This window comes from Cebidichthys violaceus, unplaced genomic scaffold, assembly GCF_023349555.1.
Source record: "Cebidichthys violaceus isolate CVI_PGR_0920_01 unplaced genomic scaffold, fCebVio1.0.p SCAF_2, whole genome shotgun sequence".
NCBI classification, from domain to species: domain Eukaryota; kingdom Metazoa; phylum Chordata; class Actinopteri; order Perciformes; family Stichaeidae; genus Cebidichthys; species Cebidichthys violaceus.
Genome location: NW_027176372.1, coordinates 10,504,442 through 10,526,403, shown reverse-complemented (window position 1 = coordinate 10,526,403; position 21,962 = coordinate 10,504,442). Strand labels below are relative to the sequence as shown.

Genomic DNA, 21,962 nt, shown 5'->3' with positions numbered 1-21,962 from the left:
GACCGAGCTTTTGTCTTTGCCCCTGGACATTCCTGCATTAATGATACACACATGAATAAATCACACAGCAAGGCAAACAGGAGCATACTGTATGATAATGCAAATTAGAGAGAGAGAGAGAGAGAGAGAGAGAGAGAGAAAGAGAGACGCCATTGGGTCATGCTATTTCTACCACAGCTTGTTTGTCTCACTGCGGAATCCATGATAATTAGAAGATCGGCGACGGTTTGTGCAACAGAACCTGCATCGTTGAGCAGCCACGTCAAGAAGTTCTGCCAGGGACTTGTTTTTTTTGTTGTTTTTTTAAAACGAATGCCGAGAATATAGCTGCCAGCAGCAAATCCAGAGGGCCAAGTAAAAGGCCATCAAGCAAAGCGCACACATACATCGAGGACTTGTCCAGCCACTGAGCAATTTTGACTTCATTGGGGAAAGAATTGCAGAGATATGGCCGGTGTCCTGTTTGTATTTTTACTGCTGACTTTGTCACAGCCGGGCAGTCTGCAGGATGTGATGTAAGTCTTCTTGACAGAGCTGCAAGAATCTTAAAAACTATTCACTCACTACTATTATAAACCCGATAAGCCTATTCAACTGTATTCCATTGTCACACATGAGGAAATCAGTAAATAATGCATACTGTACACAGGGCTACAGTAGGGAGGCAGGGTTTTTAATAAACAAGCTCTATTTTGATGCTACTTTATGCAGTCTGGCATCTTATTGACATTGAATGTACATGTCCTAAATGACTACTCTGTTGTAGATTAAACTACTCAGCAGTACATACAGTAATTAAAATGAGCTCCACCTTAACCAGCTGCAACATTAATGTGATGAAGATTAATGCGTCATTGATAATAATCCAATAACATATATGTATTAATCTGAAATTCTGAAATTATTCTGAAATGTTTTACAAAAGGAGTACTTTTACTTTTGGTTGCCTTCTTTCAGTATATGTTGATGCTAATACTTTTGTGGTTTTAACTGAGTAATATTTTGAATGCAGGACTTTTACGTGTAACAGAGTAATTCACACTTTTTTTTTATTGAAGTCGAGATCTGACTGACTGTCAGACTCCCCAACACACACACACACACACACAGTCTGTTATGTTACGACTATCGCACATTCACACATGTTGCATTTTTTTTTGTTGAGATTCACAGCATTTATGATTAAATTCAGGGGCTTCATCCCCTGCAAGATGACATGGCAACGCCGGCACAGCCCCGTCCCAATTTAACCCCTCATATACTCTCACTTTTAAAGTAAATGTTTTCATTGAAAATTCCCGGTTCAGGCATGTTGTCAAACATGTGATGTTGATTCAAAATTAAGCTTTTTTCATACGGTAAAATTGTTGCCAACATAACTTCCGTATATTTGTGAATTTAGTTGAACTTTGGGTGCCAAACGAGGTTAAAAAAACACCACTGGAAAAAAAATGTTGTTGTTCTGTTGAATATGGAACCTAGGCTCCTAGCTTTTTTTGCACTATAACAAGGTCACACTACTTCTGTGTAGTCATTATTTGCAGTACCACGAGAGGTTGCTTGTCAGGAAACGTAGACGTGGGCCAAATATGATGAGACATCTACTTCCAAACAGAACGAGCATTCAGCTGTCAACAAGTGGCTGATTTTACTGGCTAAAATTGATCAAATTACACCCATCGGATTCTCTCTTGACCGACAGAATCACTGGACAAAAAGTTTGAGATACGTGAGTGCGTTACTGTCCAAAGTATTATCCTAACTTTGGGCAGAGGTTGACAATTGGCAGATTGGTTGAAATCTATCATCGGTAAATATGAAAGTACTCAGAAATAGTGATCATGAGTGGATAAAGCAATTTGGAGAAACGGCTTAGTTACTTCTGCTGCATCTTCGCTGCATACAGTAACTCAAAAATGTATCCAGATGGTTTGGCGCACCAACAATCTGTTTATAAGGTGAAATAAAGGCATCTCAATATGTCCACCTGTTGCATATAGTTAAGATGAGGAGCATCTCAACCATAAGCAGGAGCATTAAGCAGGAGAAGCACAGTTGTTGTTTTTTATCTCCATATGACAGGCAAATGCATAGGTTGACATGGATCAGAAATGACAAGTCATCTTGAGCCAAAAACTCAGGCAATACAAAGTTTGGTGATGCATTTAAACATGAGTTGACAGCCTGATGGCAGTGTTAAATGGATCATCGCATTGAGCTCAGTGTCATTCAATGTCATGTGGCTGGATTGTCCACCAGATAAAAGGATAACAAGTGTCTTGGGCTACTTTGAAAAACAGGGATCCATCTGAGAAAGTAGCCGGTCTGCGTCCTAATCACCTTGGGTAGGAGGAGGACTCATAGATATTCTGGGGGGAAATAGTCAGCTCACTGCCAAGATTTGCTAAGGACCAAAGAAAATATAGTCAATGGGCTTAGCAGAGGCAAATTTATGCTGACTTAAAACGAGGCTCTACCTGTAAAATGCCTGCTATTCAAGTAATGTATTAGGTAGAACACTATGCAGACTGACAGCTACCTTGTTTGTAGTCGGAGTGTGTAGGGTGGCTTCAGAGAGATTACTGAAGCTCACTGCGTGTGTAATGAAGCCCTGAGTCAATAAGAGATACGGGCTGGAGGCCAAAGGCTGAGCCTGTGCATCAAAAGGTGCAACGTTTGTGCGAGTCGGTCTGCTTTTGCACGCTTTTTTTTATTTTTGTTGATTGACATCCTCTGGGTCCCTAGACCTAATCTTCTTCTCCCAGTGAAGGGACACGGAGTTAGTTATGGGCGCCTTGTTAAAGGTACGTCAGGTTGGCAAACATCAGTGTGATCATGGCAAATGTGACACGCGTGTCACTTTAACTGGTGGAGATGGCCGCTGCTGGCAGCCAGCCTGTCAACCTCCACTGGGAGCCTGGCATGCTGACAGGAGGAGCGGAGCTTCACCACTGTGGAGGAATAAATTGCATTTACCCGAGGTGAATGGCCAGCACGCGAGCGTGCACGTTCAGCCGCTGTGATGGGGGATGGGACAACAGAGACGGTAAACGCTTGCACCTGGGTACCATTATCACCTGCAGTGCTCCGAGAGACCAGTGGCCAGACCTCCCTCCGAGGAAGCACTCACACAGTTCTTTTGGAAGACGGGCAAGGAAAATCTGAAATGGCTGCTGAAATGGTCTGTGATAAAGACTGCACTGGAGCTGCCTCTGGCTCAGTTACCGTGATGTCTCTGTCCTGTGTGCGGGAAAAACTATGTTTGAGTGGAAGCTGCTCGTAGAGATTTGCAATCTGTAGTAGTTTAGTGCCGCTTTCTTTTCCCTTTTTCTGTGGTGAAAACATTTGTTTCCCACCCCCATTGATCCCATTTCCTCTTGCTACCACTGCAGAGCCTCGCTGGCTTGTTGTCGCGATGGCGTGCCTGGTAAAAGAGCCTCTATTGATAGACCTCCTTGTGTTTGTTTGATGTTCTAAACAGTGCGACATAATCTGCAGACGCTCCGCACTGATCCAAACCCCTCAGCCTTTCACGCGGCTTTCTAGTCCAAAGCATTTCAATTGCTTTTATAATTGAGTTTGTGTGCTGCCTCTGTGATTGCTTTGGATCTCTCTTTTGCTATCAAACAAGGCAATTACTGCCAAGTCGCATATTTCCCCCCCCGCCCCCCAAAAAAAAGAAAAAAAAGCAGCGCAAAAATTTGCATGCAACTATTGCAAAATCTCCTTTCAGTTCTGTGCATGCTCGCCATACACGTGTAGTCGAGAGCTAACAGCAAAAAAAAAACAAAAAACAGCTATCAATAATTAATTAATGCGGGTTAATATGTTAACAAACTTATAGTGGTTGATAATTAGATGAGCCACAGTGTCTGATTCAGACTTAATTACTAATCCACTGTCTGTTCTGTGGGGCTTTAATGAATAATTAATTACAATAAGCATGAATTATTACTGCTTACCAAAGATCCAGCAGAAATACACGCCGGTCCCTGTTTATGGCGCTATTTTGTATTGATTGATGATTAAGTGTTTGATTGGGGAAATTAAGAGCCGTCGTAAACGGCACTTGTATTACAGTGCTGCAGCGCACAGACGTGCATGTCACAGTTCAGAGCAGCATGTACAGAATCTCAATGTGCCATTGACGGCAGCATAAACAATTGATACTTGTGTCTTTTTTTGAATGCAGGTGCAAAATCATATAGTCCTGCAGTCAAACACGTGCAGACACAACATCAGTATGGTGCAGCCCCCCCCCCCCCCCTTTAGTGCACATCGACAACCTCATAGCCTTCAAGAAAGTTGTGTGTGTGGGAGTGTGAATTTCTCATCTGCAGACGCTCTGATTTATCCGCTCTATATTTGCATATGCGCACAATGTGATTAACTGCCATGCCTTATCTTTTTCGCCTAGCGACTTCACGGCACGCATGCACACACACACACACACACGGGCCACAACGCGAGCTTGCACATGTTGACAACACGCGCACACACTCAGCCGTATATATATATTCACACGCTCGTATACAAACGACCGTCGTGCACTCTCGGGGAGCAATGATCAAAGGGAACAGTTCACCACACAGCCAGCTAAAAGGCTCTTTGAAACAATGTGTTCTTCAGCGTCACTTCCAGTCGAACTGCAGCAGTTAGTGAACCCTCCGGGCTTTTTCCACAGCTAATTTTGGTTGACTTTATTTATGGCCAGAGTCCCTCGCTGCAGGGCCGGTTGTGCAGGTGAAACTGTCCGTCTGTCTGCATTCAGTTGTCAGTCACACACAGTTACTGTGTACGGAGGCGCCATGGGATATAATCAGCGACAGCTAGCGTCATTTAGATGCTGTAATAATATGTCAGTCCATATCATTAACACCCACCGAGCCTGGGGATATGTGAGGGCAGATTGAAGGACTTACTCCTCAGGCTGCTGGCAATCTCTCTCTTTGCTTGTGTGTGTGTGTGTGTGTGTGTGTGTGTGTGTGTGTGCGCACACACAGCTCACCCCTGCCTGCACGCGTGGCTGTCTGAAAGTTTTCAGATATGAATGCAACTTCCATACATGCTCACATTATGCTCTCTCCTCCATAAATAGATCCTATAGGCAGGTTTCCCTTTGCAGAGTTTGTGCTTATTTTGCACTCCGGTGGTTGTTTCCCCGGCTGACAGACACTGATGTGTTTGTTTTTTCATACGATTTTACAATTCCTCTTGCTTTGATCCATAGAGGCAGCTTTGCTGTCAACATTTGAAGGTTGAAAGTACTGTAGAAGGGAAATTTGAACAACACCAGCAGGCCGACTTCCTGCACTCTTGAGGGCTCAGGTGTTAGCAGTCAGTATGCAGCAGAAACACACATACCCACGCACACACACACACACACCACATCCTGATGTTACTGTATGCCAACAGGGAGGCCTACTATTATTGCTAAATAAGGTACATAATCTACAACTTTTGTCGTTCCCACCTCATCTCATTTCTCACTTTACAAATGTCCTCACCTCTGCTTTGCTCTCTGCTCGAAAAAAAAATCCCCGGTGGCTCCTTCTCATCAAATAGCTGTAATCAACACTTATACTCTCTGAGACCCATCTCCAGGGCATTAATCAGATTGGATTGTATTGCAATGCCAGGGGGAGGCGGTTATAACTGATATTCTTTTGACAAGGACAGAGAACAAAGAGATCCTTTGATTGAGAGTGATTGGCCTGTAATGGTTAATTGAAGCAATTCCTCATCATGTCCCTTTGTCTCATTGCCACCTCTCGCCTCTTTCACACCACTTTTGCTGCTGTCTGTCTCTTTCTCTTCGGCTGCATTTTTCTCCCTAAAACTGAGACGAATGCGAATAGCGTCACTTTATCATCCTCTCCTCTCCCCCCTCCCCCCATCTCCTCTCTCCCTCTGTTTTTACCAAGGTCAATCCAACTCCATCTAATTCACTCTTCTTTGATGATAAAATCCAGTCCCAACTTTAGCCAAATGTGCATCTCCCTCTCCAGTTGAGATTTATCTCAATTATTTCTCCACCGGTGCATCTGCCAGCTTCTAAACATGAGTATCAGAGGGCCAGGTCCACCTGGGTAGACACGGTAAATCTTTTGATGTCTTGTGAGTATCCATCGGCTTTACGGAGGGGCCGTAAATTCCCTGAACGCGGCGTACAGCTTTACCCACAGCAGCAGGAAATCCAGCCCCTGACAAGGAGAATGTGGACTAATCTGCAGCCTTTTCAATAAGCACGGCCAAATACTCTTAAACAACACATCAACTGGCATAAATCCTTTCCACCAATGCCGAGCGATAATAGCAATCGTTCCTCATTGTTGCGCTTGTGTGAGGATGAATAAGTCAGTCCTGTGTTTATTGTTGATGATAGATCGGCAGCTATTTAGACGCTGCCCGTGCGAACATAAGACATGAAGATCCTGAGCACGCATACTGAGGGTGTCAGCAAAGCAAAAAAACAAAAAACAAAGGCAAGAAAGGAAGAATGGAGGGAATTTAGGATGGAAGTCGACAGAACCAAAGGAGAGGAGAAGAAAGAGTAATATCCAGGGAGGGAGGGAGGGAGAGAACTGAAATCAGTATTTAGAGAGAGTCCTGACTCTCTCTAAAGCACCTACGCACATGTCCTTGTGCAGGATTTATGAGCTCTAAGATCAGGGACAGGTTCAGGGTGCTAGGAGGAGGAATGGATGGAAAAGTGAAAGGAAAGTTGTCAGGATCCGAGGCCGGCGTTAGAGCAGGTAGAATGTGCCAACTTTTAGATCTAAGTGGGCTGAGACTGCGCTGTGGGTTGAGATGTCACTCCTGCGTAATGCCAGGTGACACTGGGAGAAATGGAAAGGCAGAGAGGAACGAAAGGAAGAAATAAAGAGAGGCACCGAACAGTGGAAGACAGAGCCCAGCCGTTATTTAAGGGTCAGGGGCCCCTGATTTGATTAGCACTTATAACATTCAGGGCAAGATAGAGGGAGTGAACCAGCAAAAACAAAAGCAAAGGACAACAGAGATAAAAACAAAAGAACAGGGGGAGGGAAGATGGGGCAAAAAGAGAGCAGAAGAAGATCAAGTTAGGGAGGACGGAGAGCGAGGGGAAGCTAGAAGAGGAGAGGAAAGGTGTCGTGGAGGGGAGGGGTGGGTGTGAGTCTGTGTGGGTGGTGTAATCTGTCTGTGTCACAGGGATGACGAAGGGGCCAGGAGGGAGAGCTCTGCAGTTCACCTTCTGGCCTCTGGAGGAAACACACTGACCCTGGCCCTCCCCCTGCCCACCTCCACTCCACCTGCACGATTTATGACTCTCGGGGTCGGTCCAGGGTTGCTCCGTTTGAGGACATTCGTGAATCTAGTTGCGGTGGCAGTGCCCTGTGTTTGCATGTGTGTGTGTGTGTGTGTGTGTGTGTGTGTGTGTGTGTGTGTGTGTGTGTGTGTGTGTGCGTGCACATGGTGAATGAAATCACGTGTAAAGAAAGCTATTGTATGTCAAGGAGGATGAGACCTTAGCACCGCCTGGGGAACAGGGCGGTGGCGAATTCTATTCGAGGCTCAAAAAGTGAGTAGAGGCGCATCCCCACATAATCCAGTATGACCGTATGGTATGGCCGAGTTTGAAAGGAGAAAGACTGACAGAACCAGCATAACGATCAAGGGGAAAAGATGACTGAATGAGGGGGGAGTTGGAAACGTAATGCATACTAATGGTGTCGCGCCATTGTCCAGTTTATTCATGATGTAGTGGCTCATATGCATGGCGAGATCCCTCTTTTAAAGGAAATACCAAACATACTGGTCTAGCTTCTCCTTTGCTTTTCTCTGTCGATTCAACAAAGTACTAATTAAAGTCAAATATAATTACATGATGAAAAAAAAATCATCGCCCTGTGCTTTAGTCAATTTTAAAGGGAAGTTTTAAACTATTTTCTGATGTTTTAAAGCTGCACAAATTAATATTTTCATTTAGAAACAATCAATGGCCCATGGGTCACAAATAGGGATGAACTTGCAGATAATTATCAACCCAATTCTGCAGTTCAGCACCTACGCTCTTTTGATGTGTTTTAGCATCTCTCATCCATACGCTTTAATGTTATGGTTCACCCTCACAGCGCTCATCAACCTTGGTTTCCACACACAGCAGGCTGCAGTTTTCAGTAAACACAACCACTTTGATAAGCCCACCTTATGCTGCCTGCCCTGCACCAAATGACAGACTTAACAAAGTTAATGACTTCCTGGTTAAAATAGCGGAGCATTTAGCATCTAAAAGGAGAGGTATTTCCCTTATGAGTTGGTAGGGACCAAAGCAGAGCCAAAAAGAGACCAGAAACATGACTCCAAATGAACACTGCTCCATGTCTTAGAAATATAAAATTTGAAAACAAATAAAGGAACGCTGGTAAGAATAATAGACGGATAAATCAGTTATAAAAATAATACTTGTAGCTCTTTTTATATCTTTTCATAATGCTACTTGGCATTGGATTGTTTTTATGGTTTATTTTGTTGCATATTGTATTGCACCATTTAGTTTGGGGATTTATTGAGGTTATATATAAGAAGGCTTTATCTCCATTATCCTGTGAGGCGCGCTCGAGATAAAGGGATATATACATAAACTTGACACGACTTAATGGCAAACCATAAACACAATGCACTTTTAAATGGCACAACAGTGAGCCACATGCATGGGAGATGGCGGGTAGAAATACTGAATTATGGCTTATTGTCGCAGATGCTAAGTGAAAGCAATCAAGGGGAATTGGCGGCGTACGGTTTGAGAGGTGAGGGTTGAGTCGTGGGAGAATATTGCTGTTGCGGAGTTGAGTCAGAGGGCTATTCTCTGTATGGAGATGAGACGGGGATGAAGGTCGCTCCTCATCCATAACAGATGATTCATAGGCTGCCCTGACCTTTAATACCTGGACTTACCTCTCTCCCCCCTCTTCTCTCTCCACTCGCTGTCTACTGCAGAGCTTCTCTGCAAGGAGAGTTCAAGTATATGTTACTCCCGCGAAGCATGTGTTCACAGGCGCTGTGCAAGCATCCGCGCAGATGCAGATATTCACGGACGCACATTTATATTGCACATGCGCCAAATGTCAAAAGTTCACTGCGGCACCCTGCTCCCATCTAATGTGACAAATAACTTCTTCCTCCGGTTGCATTGTTCTAATCCCTTTAGTGGGCTCCGGAATGGAAATATAATTACATTTCTGTGGTGCAGTGCCTTTGATAAGACAGCCGCATGCTGAGCTGAATGTCTAACTGAGTTGGATGCCTCTCCAAAGCCCACTCCTCTCTCCACTCTACTTCTCTCCATTACTCACTCCTCTCCATCTCCTCTCTTCTCTCACACTGTCTCTCACGTTTTCAGCCTTTTGTTCTTTCAACCCCTACTCGCTCCCTCTCTGTCGTCTCCAAATAAGCTCAATCTGCTCTCTCTCTCTCTCACCCGCCCAGGTATTGCGGTGGATAAAAGAGGTGTCGTCTACTTCGTCGACGGCACCACCATTCAGAAGATTAATGAGAGGGGTCTGCTCTCCACTGTGATTGGCTCAAACGGACTGATGTCGACGCAGCCGCTGAGCTGCGACGCGCGCATGGACATTACCCAGGTAAGCTAATAACGCGGCCTAGTTGGAATGAGTGAGAGAGAGAGCCAGAGCCACGTGTTTTATGCCTTAAAATAGGCCGTAGAAATACAAAACGCCTGCGTTTTGTGTCAGCTAATTAACCCAGAAATAATAGTTTGTTGATCTCTTACAGTCGGTGATTGTTTTGTTGATCTAAATTGCCCGGCCTCTTCCACAGAAACTCTTTCCGTCTCCTTAAAGGTGTATGCGTTTTTTTCTGTGTGTGTGTGTGTGTGTGTGTGTGTGTGTGTGTGTGTGTGTGTGTGTGTGTGTGTGTGTGTGTGTGTGTGAGAGAGAGAGAGAGAGAGTGAGTGTGTGCGCAGCGAAGACCAAAGACAGCTACTGCACAGATTTGATCAGCCAGCCCTCAGATCACGCTGCTGACTTATATCAGGCCTATTAGAGCAGAAGCTGAATTATAGATGAACTGCCGGCTCTATAGAGGGATCTCTGCCCACACGCGTGTATGTGTGTGTGAATATGCGTGTTCAGCCAGGGTGAATTCCCAGTGGTGCTCTTATATGTCCTTAAAGGGGCCCGTGTCACCTCGCTTGTGTTAGTTGTCGGCCTCCGCGGCGCGTTCACCATCCATCAGTGTTTATTCGCATAAACTGCTGCGACCTCAATGTGGCATGATGGAGACCATGGCTAGACAAACGTTACCACTTAAATTTATGCAAAGCGAACAGCCTAGATTTGAAGTCTCACTTTCTGTAGAAGGAAATCTAATCTATAATGATACTGCAGCTTGTGCATATTTTTTTTCAAAGAACGCCGATACACGATAAAATGGAAGCTAGTTTGTCCCTCTTGCTAACAATAGCACTAATTCTTTAAGACGTTACTCTTCTCTTGTGTTCACCAGCTGCTCCTGCACGTTCTTGTGCACAGGAGCAGCTCGATAACGTTAGCCGACATCGCTGTCTTTCATATACGCTAATGCCCCGAAGTAATGTAGATCCAAATCAAAGAGATTAATAATCAACTTCAGACCCACGCTGGTTAACTATATGTGTGGTTGCACAAATGTAGTTTTCTGAAAATGACCACGAATCAAAAACAAACACAGGGAATATATAGTATATTTTATAGTCTTTTTTTTCATTTTAGATTCAGTTTGACTATAATTGAGCAGAACCAGCTCAACCAAACTTGTAAAAAGTGATGGCCTGCCATCACTGCAAAGTTCAATATCACGAGCGGGAGAGATATGATGCGTATCTTCTCCGGCTAAGGACAGAGTGAGTCCTGCTTGATGAATCTCTCTACCTCCTTAAAATGGGATTTCAGAGTGAACCCTCTTCTCTCTCATTTGACAGTGCCTATAATTGGACATGTCAGTGGCAATTTAACATGATCCATTTATTTACCAATCCATCCTCGGAGTCATCAATCACCTCACTGATCCCTCAGACGCGCCGCCTCGTCTCCATAGCTCACAGTTTGAGTGTTTGTGTGTGTTTGTGAGACAGACGGTGACGTGGCTGGCCGTGCGCTAGTGTGGGTTTGTCTGTCTTTGACCCCCGCGGCGTCAGTGGGTAGGGTGTGCTATTTGAGCTTGCGCCGATCACGGTTATTGGCTGACATTTGCGGCGGTGCCGAGGCGAGTCTTGAATAAACACAGGGAAGGCTCCCTGCCCGCCGCTGACCTTTGCATGAGCAGGGAGGGTCAGGAGGCCTAATGCTGTGTTATTAAGGAGCTATTATTTGTATCACCTGTAACTGACTCTTGTGTGGGGATAGCCAATAGCTTTCTTCTTCTCCTGTTCTAATTTTTTTTTTATAGAAATGCAGTTATTGTATGTGTGGGCTGTGTCATTTCTCAGGTGCGCCTGGAGTGGCCTACAGACCTGGCCATTAACCCTCTGGACAACTCCCTCTACATCCTGGACAACAACATTGTCCTACAGGTAGAGAAACAGTATTGAACACACACACACACACACACGTTTGCCAGTGAATTCATTTTTAACCTGTCTCCTATTCAAGGGTTTTGTGTTTTTTCTGAAAGATATCGGCACTATGCATAACCGAGGAATAAAAAGTTATATTTCACGCAATTTGCAGTGCTGACACTTAAGGTGCATTTAGAGCGAGTGAGAAAAGAAAGGAAAAGAGCACCTTGATTTAAAAAAAAGAAAATCATGCAATCAACACTGCAGAAGTTGTTTTTAGAGATTGTCCCTCTGATTTTGCTTATCACATTAAAACTTCCATAACTACAAACTTAATGAATTTCTTGTCCAAGTGTGTTTCTTGTGAAAACTTAGTGAGTCGTTAGATGGCGTAGGCTGAGATCATGTGATTTTTAATGCAGTGGATCAGCAAAGATATAATGTAGCTGATTCCACTTACCATAAAGAATTACTGCGCTCAGTTGTAATTATGTACTTTCTGTTTCTCTTTTACATAGCCGACGCAGCTGCTGATCATTTTTTGATAATTTTTTGTTTTTATCAGGTATCAGAAAATCTTCAGGTGCGCATCGTGGCGGGCCGCCCCATCCACTGCCAGGTCCCAGGTATCGACCACCACCTGGTGAGATGGGCGGCAGTGCGCACCACCCTGGAGGCCGCCAAGGCCATCGCCCTGTCCCACCTGGGCACGCTGTTCATCGCTGAGACTGACGAGAGGCGCATCAACCGCATCCAACAGGTCATTCTGTCTCTAAAAAACACCATGCGTAGTTACTTTCAGCTTATTTTTAGCTAGAGATGCTCTGATTGGGCTTTGAAGGGCAGCTACCAATGATGGATGTGATGTCAGTGACTGATACCATCCATCAGGTTCCCATTTTCACAGATGTTTACAAAACACTTTCGCATAAGGAACTTTTAAAGACACTACTGTCCTCATGTTGAAGTGTTTTACCCATCATTTAAAATCAAGTTTCAGTAGATTTTCTTATTCAGAGTATTAATATATTGCTACACTATTGACTACTGGTTACTAAACACCCTCCACAATCTGCAACAATCCCTACTAAATTCTGCACAGGTGTCCAACTGCTGCATGCATCTGTGAATGATTACACAGCAATCCCCCTCACAGACACACACACACACACACACACACACACATATACACACACACACACACACACACACACACACACACACACACACACACACACACAATACTTTTTTCTTCTTTTACATTTGTATCAAAACTGACAAACACATCTCAGCTGCAGCTGAGAGCCATCCATTTGGCCTTATGACACTGTTTCACCTTCACCCTTGTTGCATCATTGCGGTCAGGTTGTTTACTGTGGTCACAGATGCTGTGCAGCAAGAAAGTGTTACACATGGACATAGGAAAATCTGATGCATCCAAAAAGATCAAATAAAATCTCAAAAGTCAATTTTCACTTTAGGAAAAAATTGTTTTTTCTCCATTAGCTCCATTAACAAGCAGCATGCAATCACAGCCCCATTTTGAGCACCGGCAACACAAAGAAATTGCCTGCTGGACTCAATCAATAGTCCCTTCGTGGTCAGCAGCACCACGCTGAGTCCATGTGGAGGCAGACAGGAACATAAAGAACCTCGGATGCCTTTTTGGATAGCGCTGTCAAGTCTTTTGATGTATTTTTTTTACTGTATTTGTCACTCTTATTTTATGCATCGTATATCCGGGCCCATATTCATCACGCGTCTCAGGATCATTCACACAGAAAGTCAAACTAGAACTAAAAAAATAATGAAATCTCAAAATAGGACTTGAGCGTTATTTATGAAGGTCCCTACACACACTCTCAGCAGCAAGTAGAAGTTCTCCTTTTGGGAGTGAATGAAGCCGTTTTATGACGATGAGCCGTGAAACAAAACTAACGATGATGTGTTGCGGTTTTTCTCAGCGGTTCTGAAGGGCAATCAACACCTTCAAGAACCTGACAGGCTGATGCAGTTTGATGCAGGGGAAACTAAACGAAATACAGAATTCTGTGTCACTTGTAAGACAAACTAGCTGCGTACAGGTACAGACTGACGATATGTTTTCGACTGATAAAAAAATGACACACAAATTAACCGCTACATTTCATCTTAAATGACTGACAAAAGCTCCATCTTTTGCTGTGTAGCCAGCAAGTCTTACTTTCTTTTTCAGTGCAATAAGCCCTATTGAATGTGAACGTGCCTTGGCTTCAACAAGTATTAAGGCAATATTTTGGCACTGCTGTTGGTCTGCTCTGATGGTCCAATCACGTTGATTCTGTCACACACACACACACACACACACACACACACACACACACACACACACACACAACATTTGGCCATAATATCAAGGACCCGACATCCATAACCAATATGTGTTTAATTTGATTTTTAATCTTGTGTAGAGGCAGGGACGTTGTTGAATATGCATAATATTGGAGCTTTGAGGTGCATTCAAATCACAATCATTGCATCCCAAATTAGCTCCGTTGAGGCTGCGCTTGTTTGTTTTCAATTAAGCAAAAATTGTAAGAACTTGTCTTCTGTGAAGCGGGCATATTTTTCAAGTTAAAGCATTTTTTTATCCGTTACGAGTCACTCTTCAGAGTCACGTCCGTGTCTCTGAAGAAGTTGGCCATTATTTCTTATATCAAAAGCTCTTCTTTCTATATTTCGCCACCTCTAGAAGGTCCTCCTGCAGGGAACTTGGAACTGATTAGGACGACTGGAGGACAGTGCTTTCCTAGAACAAGTGGATGAAATGCTTTCACTCCTTTGCTAGGCCTGAAGTTGGGACTAAATGTGCAATTTTTTGGTCAGTTAGGATTGATTTTCCACTCTGAGGTGCAGACTGAGATCATCAAATTTGAACGGAATAGTTGAACATGTTTGGTAATACACTTATTGGCTTTCCTGCTGAGTCTTAGATGAGGAGATCAAAACTACTCTCATGTCCGTACGTTAAATATAAGGCTACCGTGCCAGCAGCAGTCAGCTTAGGACAAAGACTGGAAGCAGATAGAAACAACTAGCCTGATTCTGTCAGTAACAGTAACAAAACCTGCCTACCAGCACCTACAGTTATCTAAATGAAACAAGTTACATCTTGTTGATACACTTAGTTTTTTGTAGGGATTAACCTAAATCCTACCAACTGGGGTCCCAGCAGACCCCAGAGGTATTTTTGTCATATCTTACAGGGGTTTTTCATCATTCCACATTTTCTTGACTTTGTCAATGAACAGACAGAACACATCAGAAAATCCGAGTCTGCTGCATCTGTGTTCTGTCTATTTTCATCTTGCGACTCACGTTACCGCAGCTCCCAAGCGGGTAGAGAACTTCTGGTGACGTAAAAACGTGAAAGGCTCTCTCTAGAGCCAATGTTTGTTTTGTCCATTCTGGGCTATTGTTGAGACATGGCGGTCCAATATGACGGACACCAGGAAGAGTCCCAGCTCTCTATGTAGAGACAAAGAGCTCATTCTAAGCTAACGGAAACACAACGGTTCTTAGTTTCAGGTGATTACACACCAATGATAAAATATTATATTCCATTTGTCCTAATAGGTCCCAGAAATGCTACACACTGGACCTTTTAAATATGTTGCTAGGATGAGGGTTAAATACACAGGACATTACGTGTTAATTACTGAGCTTTAGAGGTCTCATCTGTCTGCAAAAAAGCGAATAAGCCAAATAATTTTGCATGCTCTCCTTGGACCAGTTAAAGAAACATTACCCCTCGAAGATGCATCAAAATCAAACTGTTGGTGTAGCAGTTTTTACCCTCATTTATAGCAGTCTCCATCAGGACAACCAGTTTAATTTGTTTGGAGAGCTGAATTTCAAGTTGCAAACATTCATCAATCTGTCAACAAAGCTCCATTTGCCCCCTAAAGATTCATAATTATTTTGTTTTTACAAAAAAAGGAAAAATCACCTCAGATATCATCGTCAGTTGTTTGGTTGAAGCACCAGCAGACAGATGTATCCAAATTCACCGTCATCATTTTCATATAATTAATCTGTATTCCCAGCTCAGTTTTTTTTTTTTTTTTTTTTTCATGTAATGCCATCATTATCTTGTTTGCCGGAGAGAATAGACAAAACTAAAATGATTGAACGTTGGGTTCTTTTGAACAATAATCTCCCGTAGCATTTTGTAGCCGTGTGTGACATTTTTGAACACTTCACAGGTGTCAACCAACGGGGAGATATCGGTTATCTCTGGAGCCCCCACGGACTGTGACTGTAAGATAGACCCCAACTGTGACTGCTTCTCCGGTGGGTCATCAGACACACACACACACACACACACACACACACACACACACACACACACACTATGCGACTGCAAGATTAAGTAATGTGAAAGTATTAGATTATGTCTAATAGGATTACAGTGCTAAAACCAACATGTAACTGCACTTAAAAATCTTATCAGATGATATCATACTTGGCCTGCTTCAGATGTATAAGGAGGGAAACAAAACCAGAACACTTTAAAAGCTTTGACATAACTTAAATTAATTGAAATAGTCAGTGTGTCTTGATATTGAGTGATTAAATCTTGCTGCCTGTGTGTCCCTGCCGGCCAATGATTTTATCAGCAGAGCTTGAGAGCAACTTTTTTCTCTCTCGACTGTCTCCTCCACTGTTTTCTTCTCTACTTGAATGTGTCTAAATTATTTATTCCAGATGGAATTTTAATATCTAAGAAGGGCTGTTTTGACTATGATAATGATGTTTTGAGTAAATGATGACAATATACGGGAAATAAATGACTATCTATAATGTCACAGTGGAAAAGTGAGTGAAGGTAATTTGAATTTGTGAATGTATGCGTGTTGGGTATACAAAGAGAGTGTGTGTGTGTGTGTGTAGGGGGTCTGGCGTGTATTTGTATTCATGAGGAGACTTCTCCTTCGCAAAAACCTCCAGCTAAATTTCAGCAGGAACCAGCCTGAGAGAAACCTTTCAAATCCATTCAAATTACAGCCGCTGAAAGAAAAAGCTCCCGTCTAGCTGCTGAAGGTTTTAACTGGTTGGTGTATCATGGAGGGGCACCTGAACTGTAATAAATGGAAAAAGGAAAGGACCAAACAAATAAGCCGGTGTTCTTTTGACAGTTAGGCCATGCTTTCATTGTAAGTGTCAGAGGATGTGATTTTATCATTTAATTCTACTCATAAAAATCTGCCTCTTTTCTATTCAAAATGGAGGGAAGTGTCTCTCCCATGCCACAAGCCAATGGGTTGTAACCATCCCTATTCCTTGGGTTGTACTTTGCATATTTTCAATCATGTCTTGCTGTTAACAGATGATTACTCTCTTCAGAGGCTTTTCGTTTCCACCGAAGACAGTCACACAGTGTCTTTGAACATGCGCACACGTGTGAGCACACACCCGCAAATACAAGAAGACATGAACGCACAAACACACACACACACACACACACACACACACACACACACACACACACACACACACACATGTGCATGCTGTCAATAGATAAAATGCCACCCTGCTGCCTGCACAGACCCAGCAGAGGCTCTGGGCCTACTGCTGACAGCATCTAAAGGGGCCTCACCCGGGCCGTAATCCTGCTGCGCTACCAAAGACATATGAATGGATTCAGTCGCCCACTACCACCGTCTGTTAGGCTGAGGTCACTATCAAGGTGGTCGTATCGACTCCATTGGGAACCTGCAGCATCCCAACAAATCCAAGTCCTGAGTTAAACTGATAAACGCTTAATCTGCACCATGAGATCTTCATATTTCGCAACGGTGGTTTGTCGTCTCAGAAGAATGATTTGAATTGCTCAGTGTGTTCGTCTCTATGGGGGCCTTCACTTATGCTATTCTGTCGATAAAGAGTTTGCCCTCACCCAAACAACGTCTCTTTGTTTCTCTTATCAGGAGACGGAGGCTACGCCCGTGACGCTCGTCTCAAAGCCCCCTCCTCTCTGGCCGTGGCCCCCAACGGCACCCTGTATATTGCTGATCTGGGCAACATCCGGATCAGAGCGGTCAGCCCCAACCAGCCTCAGCCCAGCCCAGTCGGACTGGTGGAGATCAGCTCCCCACTGGACCAGGAGCTTTATCTCTTCAGCCAGGTACACAATGCCTGAGCTATCAATAGTCTATAGATCATGGGTATTTGCATATAAATGTCTAGATACTTGAGTAATATTTCTCAGTTCCTTTGTATGAACACCATTTCAGGTAGGCATTACTCCCCTATATATTTACATAGCAAGTAGTTGTTTGCTACTATATTAATGCTCTGAGTATTAAATGGAGAATCAGTTATTATAGATTCTTGTTCTGAACTGTATTAAAAAAAACTCATTCTGACACACATATTTTGCTATGAATACATATATAAACTAGAAGGGCACTTGGAGAGCGCAGACCTCCACCAAGTCCATGCCCTCAATGTTAATGAAAGTGATAAATACATAGTGTACCTTGGCTGTGATTCCGATCCGCTTTAAAAATGTAATGTATTCTTCCTTGGCCCATGCTTCACCCCTCCACCAAGTTTCATGAAAATCTTCCAGTAGTTTTTTTCTATGATCCTGCTGACAAACACAAACAAACTGAACCGAACACATAACCTCCTTGGCTGAGGCAATAAAACAAAGTAAAACCTTTGTTTACAAAGTTGAGCAGTTAAGTTTGATATAATGTTTACCCCCTAAAATTTGTATTTTTGGACACCTTGTGATGCTGTTCATACAGAGTACTAAAACTCAAATTTGTGATGTCATCAAGTATGACGTCTGGACCTGCTCCATGGACAATGAAATGGGTAAGATGTGTTATAGGTTACTCTGAAGGTACATTTTTTTTTCAGAACTGAGACCACAATAGAGTAAAAATCATTCGGGTATAAAAAAATATATATATATAAATATAAAAAAACATTCATCTCCCATTCATTGTCTATGCAGCAGCTCCAGACTTTATACCTGATGACATCACAAGTTTGAGACTTACCTCACTGGTTTCTGGCTTTTAGAGAGAATAGCTCATGTTCTCAAATATTCATTTCAACTGTGAATGACTAGTATGAAACTACAGTAGCTAGCAGTTTCTAAGAACAGAGAACATAACAATCGATCGTATTCATGGAGTTATGAATGTCTTATCTCTTCGTTCCCACGACAGAACGGCTCCCACATGCACACCAAACACCTGATCACCGGTCACTACCTGTACAACTTCTCCTACATCTCGGACGGCCAGCTGTCCGGACTGACGAGTCGCGACGGCCATGGGCTGCAGGTGAGGAGGGACGCTCGTGGAGTGCCTCTCTGGCTGGCCCTACCTGGTGGACAGGTGTACTGGCTGTCTCTTAGCAACAGTGGAACACTGAGGAAGGTGTCAGCCCAAGGCCATGACATCGCCCACATCACTTACCATGGCAACACAGGTCTCCTAGCAACCAAGAGTGATGAGAACAGTTGGACCACTGTTTATGAGTAAGTTTTTTTTTCTGCTTATTGTGCTCTCATTTTTTTTTCTCTCTCTGTCTATTCTTCTCTTTTTTTCATCCTCTTTCACTTTTTCTTTTATTCATGGTTGGTTGCTTGACTCTCAGTGTGTGTGTAGACTTGGGATTGCATGCATGTGTTTTAATGTGAGTCAGAGCTTATGTTTGCGGTGTGAAATGTGACTGCCATCTGGTGGTTGGCCATCACTGTACTAAGATAGGAGACTTTGCTGAAGTGACTGATGATCTGAAGGACGTCTGTGCAACCCTTTGATCACACACATTTGGTATCACACACATTTGGTATCACACATACAGTACACGCAAAAACACATCCGTCTGAATTACTCACTGCGAACCGAGTCTCTGTCTCAAATTCCACAGCTGGATAATTACACATATAAATCATAGTTGACAGTTACTCTGTACCGATGTTTGTGCATGACGGGAGAAACGGAGTGATAGGGAGTTTGCATATGTGTGTTTATTGGCTTGTGTGTGTGCACGCCGATGTTAATTTTTCAAGTGCGACAGTTATCTCTGTGTGTGTTTGTACTTGTACTTGTACATCATCGTCTGTGTGTTTATTCTCCAAGGTACAACAACGAGGGCCGCGTAACCAACATCACCCTCCCCACGGGTGAGGTGAGCGGTTTCCACGGCAACCTTGAGCGTTGGTCTCGGGTGGAGGTTGAGGCATCCACCCGTGAGAACTTTGTCACCAGCACCAACCTGTCTGCCAGTGACACCATCTACACGTTCAGACAAGGTAAAGCTCCATGATGCGTCGTCAAGTGTTTGTTTCACTCCTCAGAGGTCAGCAGGAACATCTGGTAATCTGTAGGAAGAAAAATGGAGGCACTGGTGTGAATGTCACTACGTATTCACACAGGAAAGATTATAGCCTCCCCACAATGCATCTACCCCCATCGAGCTTACCACAAACATGCTGAAAGGCCGTTTATGACTCATCTGGGGAGGACTAGACCATAGACATCATACGAGGAAGGGGGACTGTAAGGCCACAGTAATGTTTAAAAATGTATGACTGGCAAACTGCAGTAACGTGGCTGTTATTCTGGTCAGGTCAGGACACACTGACCTGTGTTTTTTTATTCTGCTTCTTCATCGGCTGCACTGGATGTGTGCGTGGGGAATCGCAGCTTTTGGAAAAGGATTTATCCCTTTCTATAAATAATTCACATATGGATCCGATATGACCTCGTCACATAACCACACTAATGGGAAGTAAAAATAATATATATATATATATATATATATATATATATATATATATATATATATATATATATATAAATTTATTTGTTTATTTACAAAAAAGAGGCAGATCCGACTGACTCGTGAAATGCATTAATGGCCACTGGAAGAAAAGAAAAAAACGGAAGAGAGGGCAGAGATGAGAAGAGGAGAAAATGAGAGTGGAGTGGAGAAGCCGCTCATGGGAGCAGTTTCCTCTCATGTCATCCCTTTAATTGCTTTCTAGCAGTTGTCACAATGACAGGACTGCAGGGAGAGAAAAGCTGCTCCAACACACACAGAATGCACTTTCACACACGCAGGCATGTGCGCACTGCTACAGTGTGACAGAGCTGCCAGGGAAGAGTTGAAATGACCCCTTATTTTGGAGAGTGTGTCCCCCCCCCCCCTCGTCCCTGTACTTTCACCAACCACAAACTCACTGTCTCTTCCTGCCTCTGAGGCAACAATAACCATATGTACAGAAAGGGGTTTTATAGTGGTGGAGGGAATATAAGTTACTATCCAGTTTATTAGCTGCATTAAATTTTATGGTTAAAATATAGTTTTACGGTCATTTTTGCTGTTTTTATTTTTTATTTCATTAATTGTGTTTTGGAAATGGCAGAGGCATAAAAATAAAGTCCTATTGGCACATGTAAATTCTTTGTGAAATCTCACTCAGAGCACTGTAGAAATGAGAGAACAATTTCTGAGAAACCTTTGCAACGTGTGAAAAAGCTGTCAGATAAAGCACCCTTCTTACTTTGTCTCTCTCTCTCTCTCTCTTCCTCTTTTTATTGCTGTCTCACTTTCTGTCTTTCTTGCTCATGGTCTCCTTTTGAATAGATTACATTTTTCTAAAGCTACAATAGCAGATACAGTGCAGCGCAAATGTTGTTGAGAAAACTTTTCCGTTAATTCAAAACAAAACACCCATACAAAGACCCAGACTTGTATTTATTGCATTCATGTAGTCTGCTGCTGTATCTCATTGATTTTTCTCAAGACAGTTTTTTTCGCTTGTTTTTCAGAGACAGTGACAATGACAATGTTTTTTTCACACTTTTTTCATCTGTTTCTGCATCCTTGTGTGCATTTGTGGTTTTGTGTTTTGTATATGTGTGTGTGCATATCTGTACGTGTGACCCACCCATATGTTTGAACCCTCAGACCACGCTCAGAGTTCATACAGAGTCAGCGCCGACGGGTCGTTCCTTGTGACGCTGGCGAGCGGGATGGAGCTGTCACTCATCACGGAGCCCCTCCTCCCCGGAGGCACAGGGGGAGGAGTCAGTCCCACGGCCAGCCGCTGTAACATCAGCCTGCCTGGAGACCACGCCCCCAGCCTGATAGAGTGGAGGCAGAGGAAGGAGCAGAGCAAGACTAACTACAGCACTTACGAACGCAGGCTCAGGGTAAAGCACTAAATCACCTACTTATTCTTCAGCTAACTTAGATAATATAGAGACTCCAGTCGTCTGAATTCATTACTACAACAAAGACAGCATGTATTAATCCACTGTGGTAACCAGTGAACATCCAAACACTAGCGGAATAATATGGAAACCTGTGTAAATAGGTCAAATTCCACCACACGTCTTTGAAGTACACTGCTTTA

The 21,962-nt window shown here is 43.4% G+C and overlaps 1 protein-coding gene across 1 annotated transcript in view; it reads left to right on the top strand.

Moving 5' to 3' along the window:
• The window catches only part of tenm1 (teneurin transmembrane protein 1), a 163,208-nt gene that overhangs the window by 128,804 nt on the left and 12,442 nt on the right, over positions 1 to 21,962 (top strand). Inside the window, 8 exon segments of the mRNA XM_068714351.1 lie at positions 9,469 to 9,623; positions 11,468 to 11,551; positions 12,102 to 12,296; positions 15,781 to 15,868; positions 17,506 to 17,702; positions 18,760 to 19,073; positions 19,681 to 19,853; positions 21,515 to 21,759. Coding sequence (XP_068570452.1) covers positions 9,469 to 9,623; positions 11,468 to 11,551; positions 12,102 to 12,296; positions 15,781 to 15,868; positions 17,506 to 17,702; positions 18,760 to 19,073; positions 19,681 to 19,853; positions 21,515 to 21,759 — 1,451 coding nt within the window.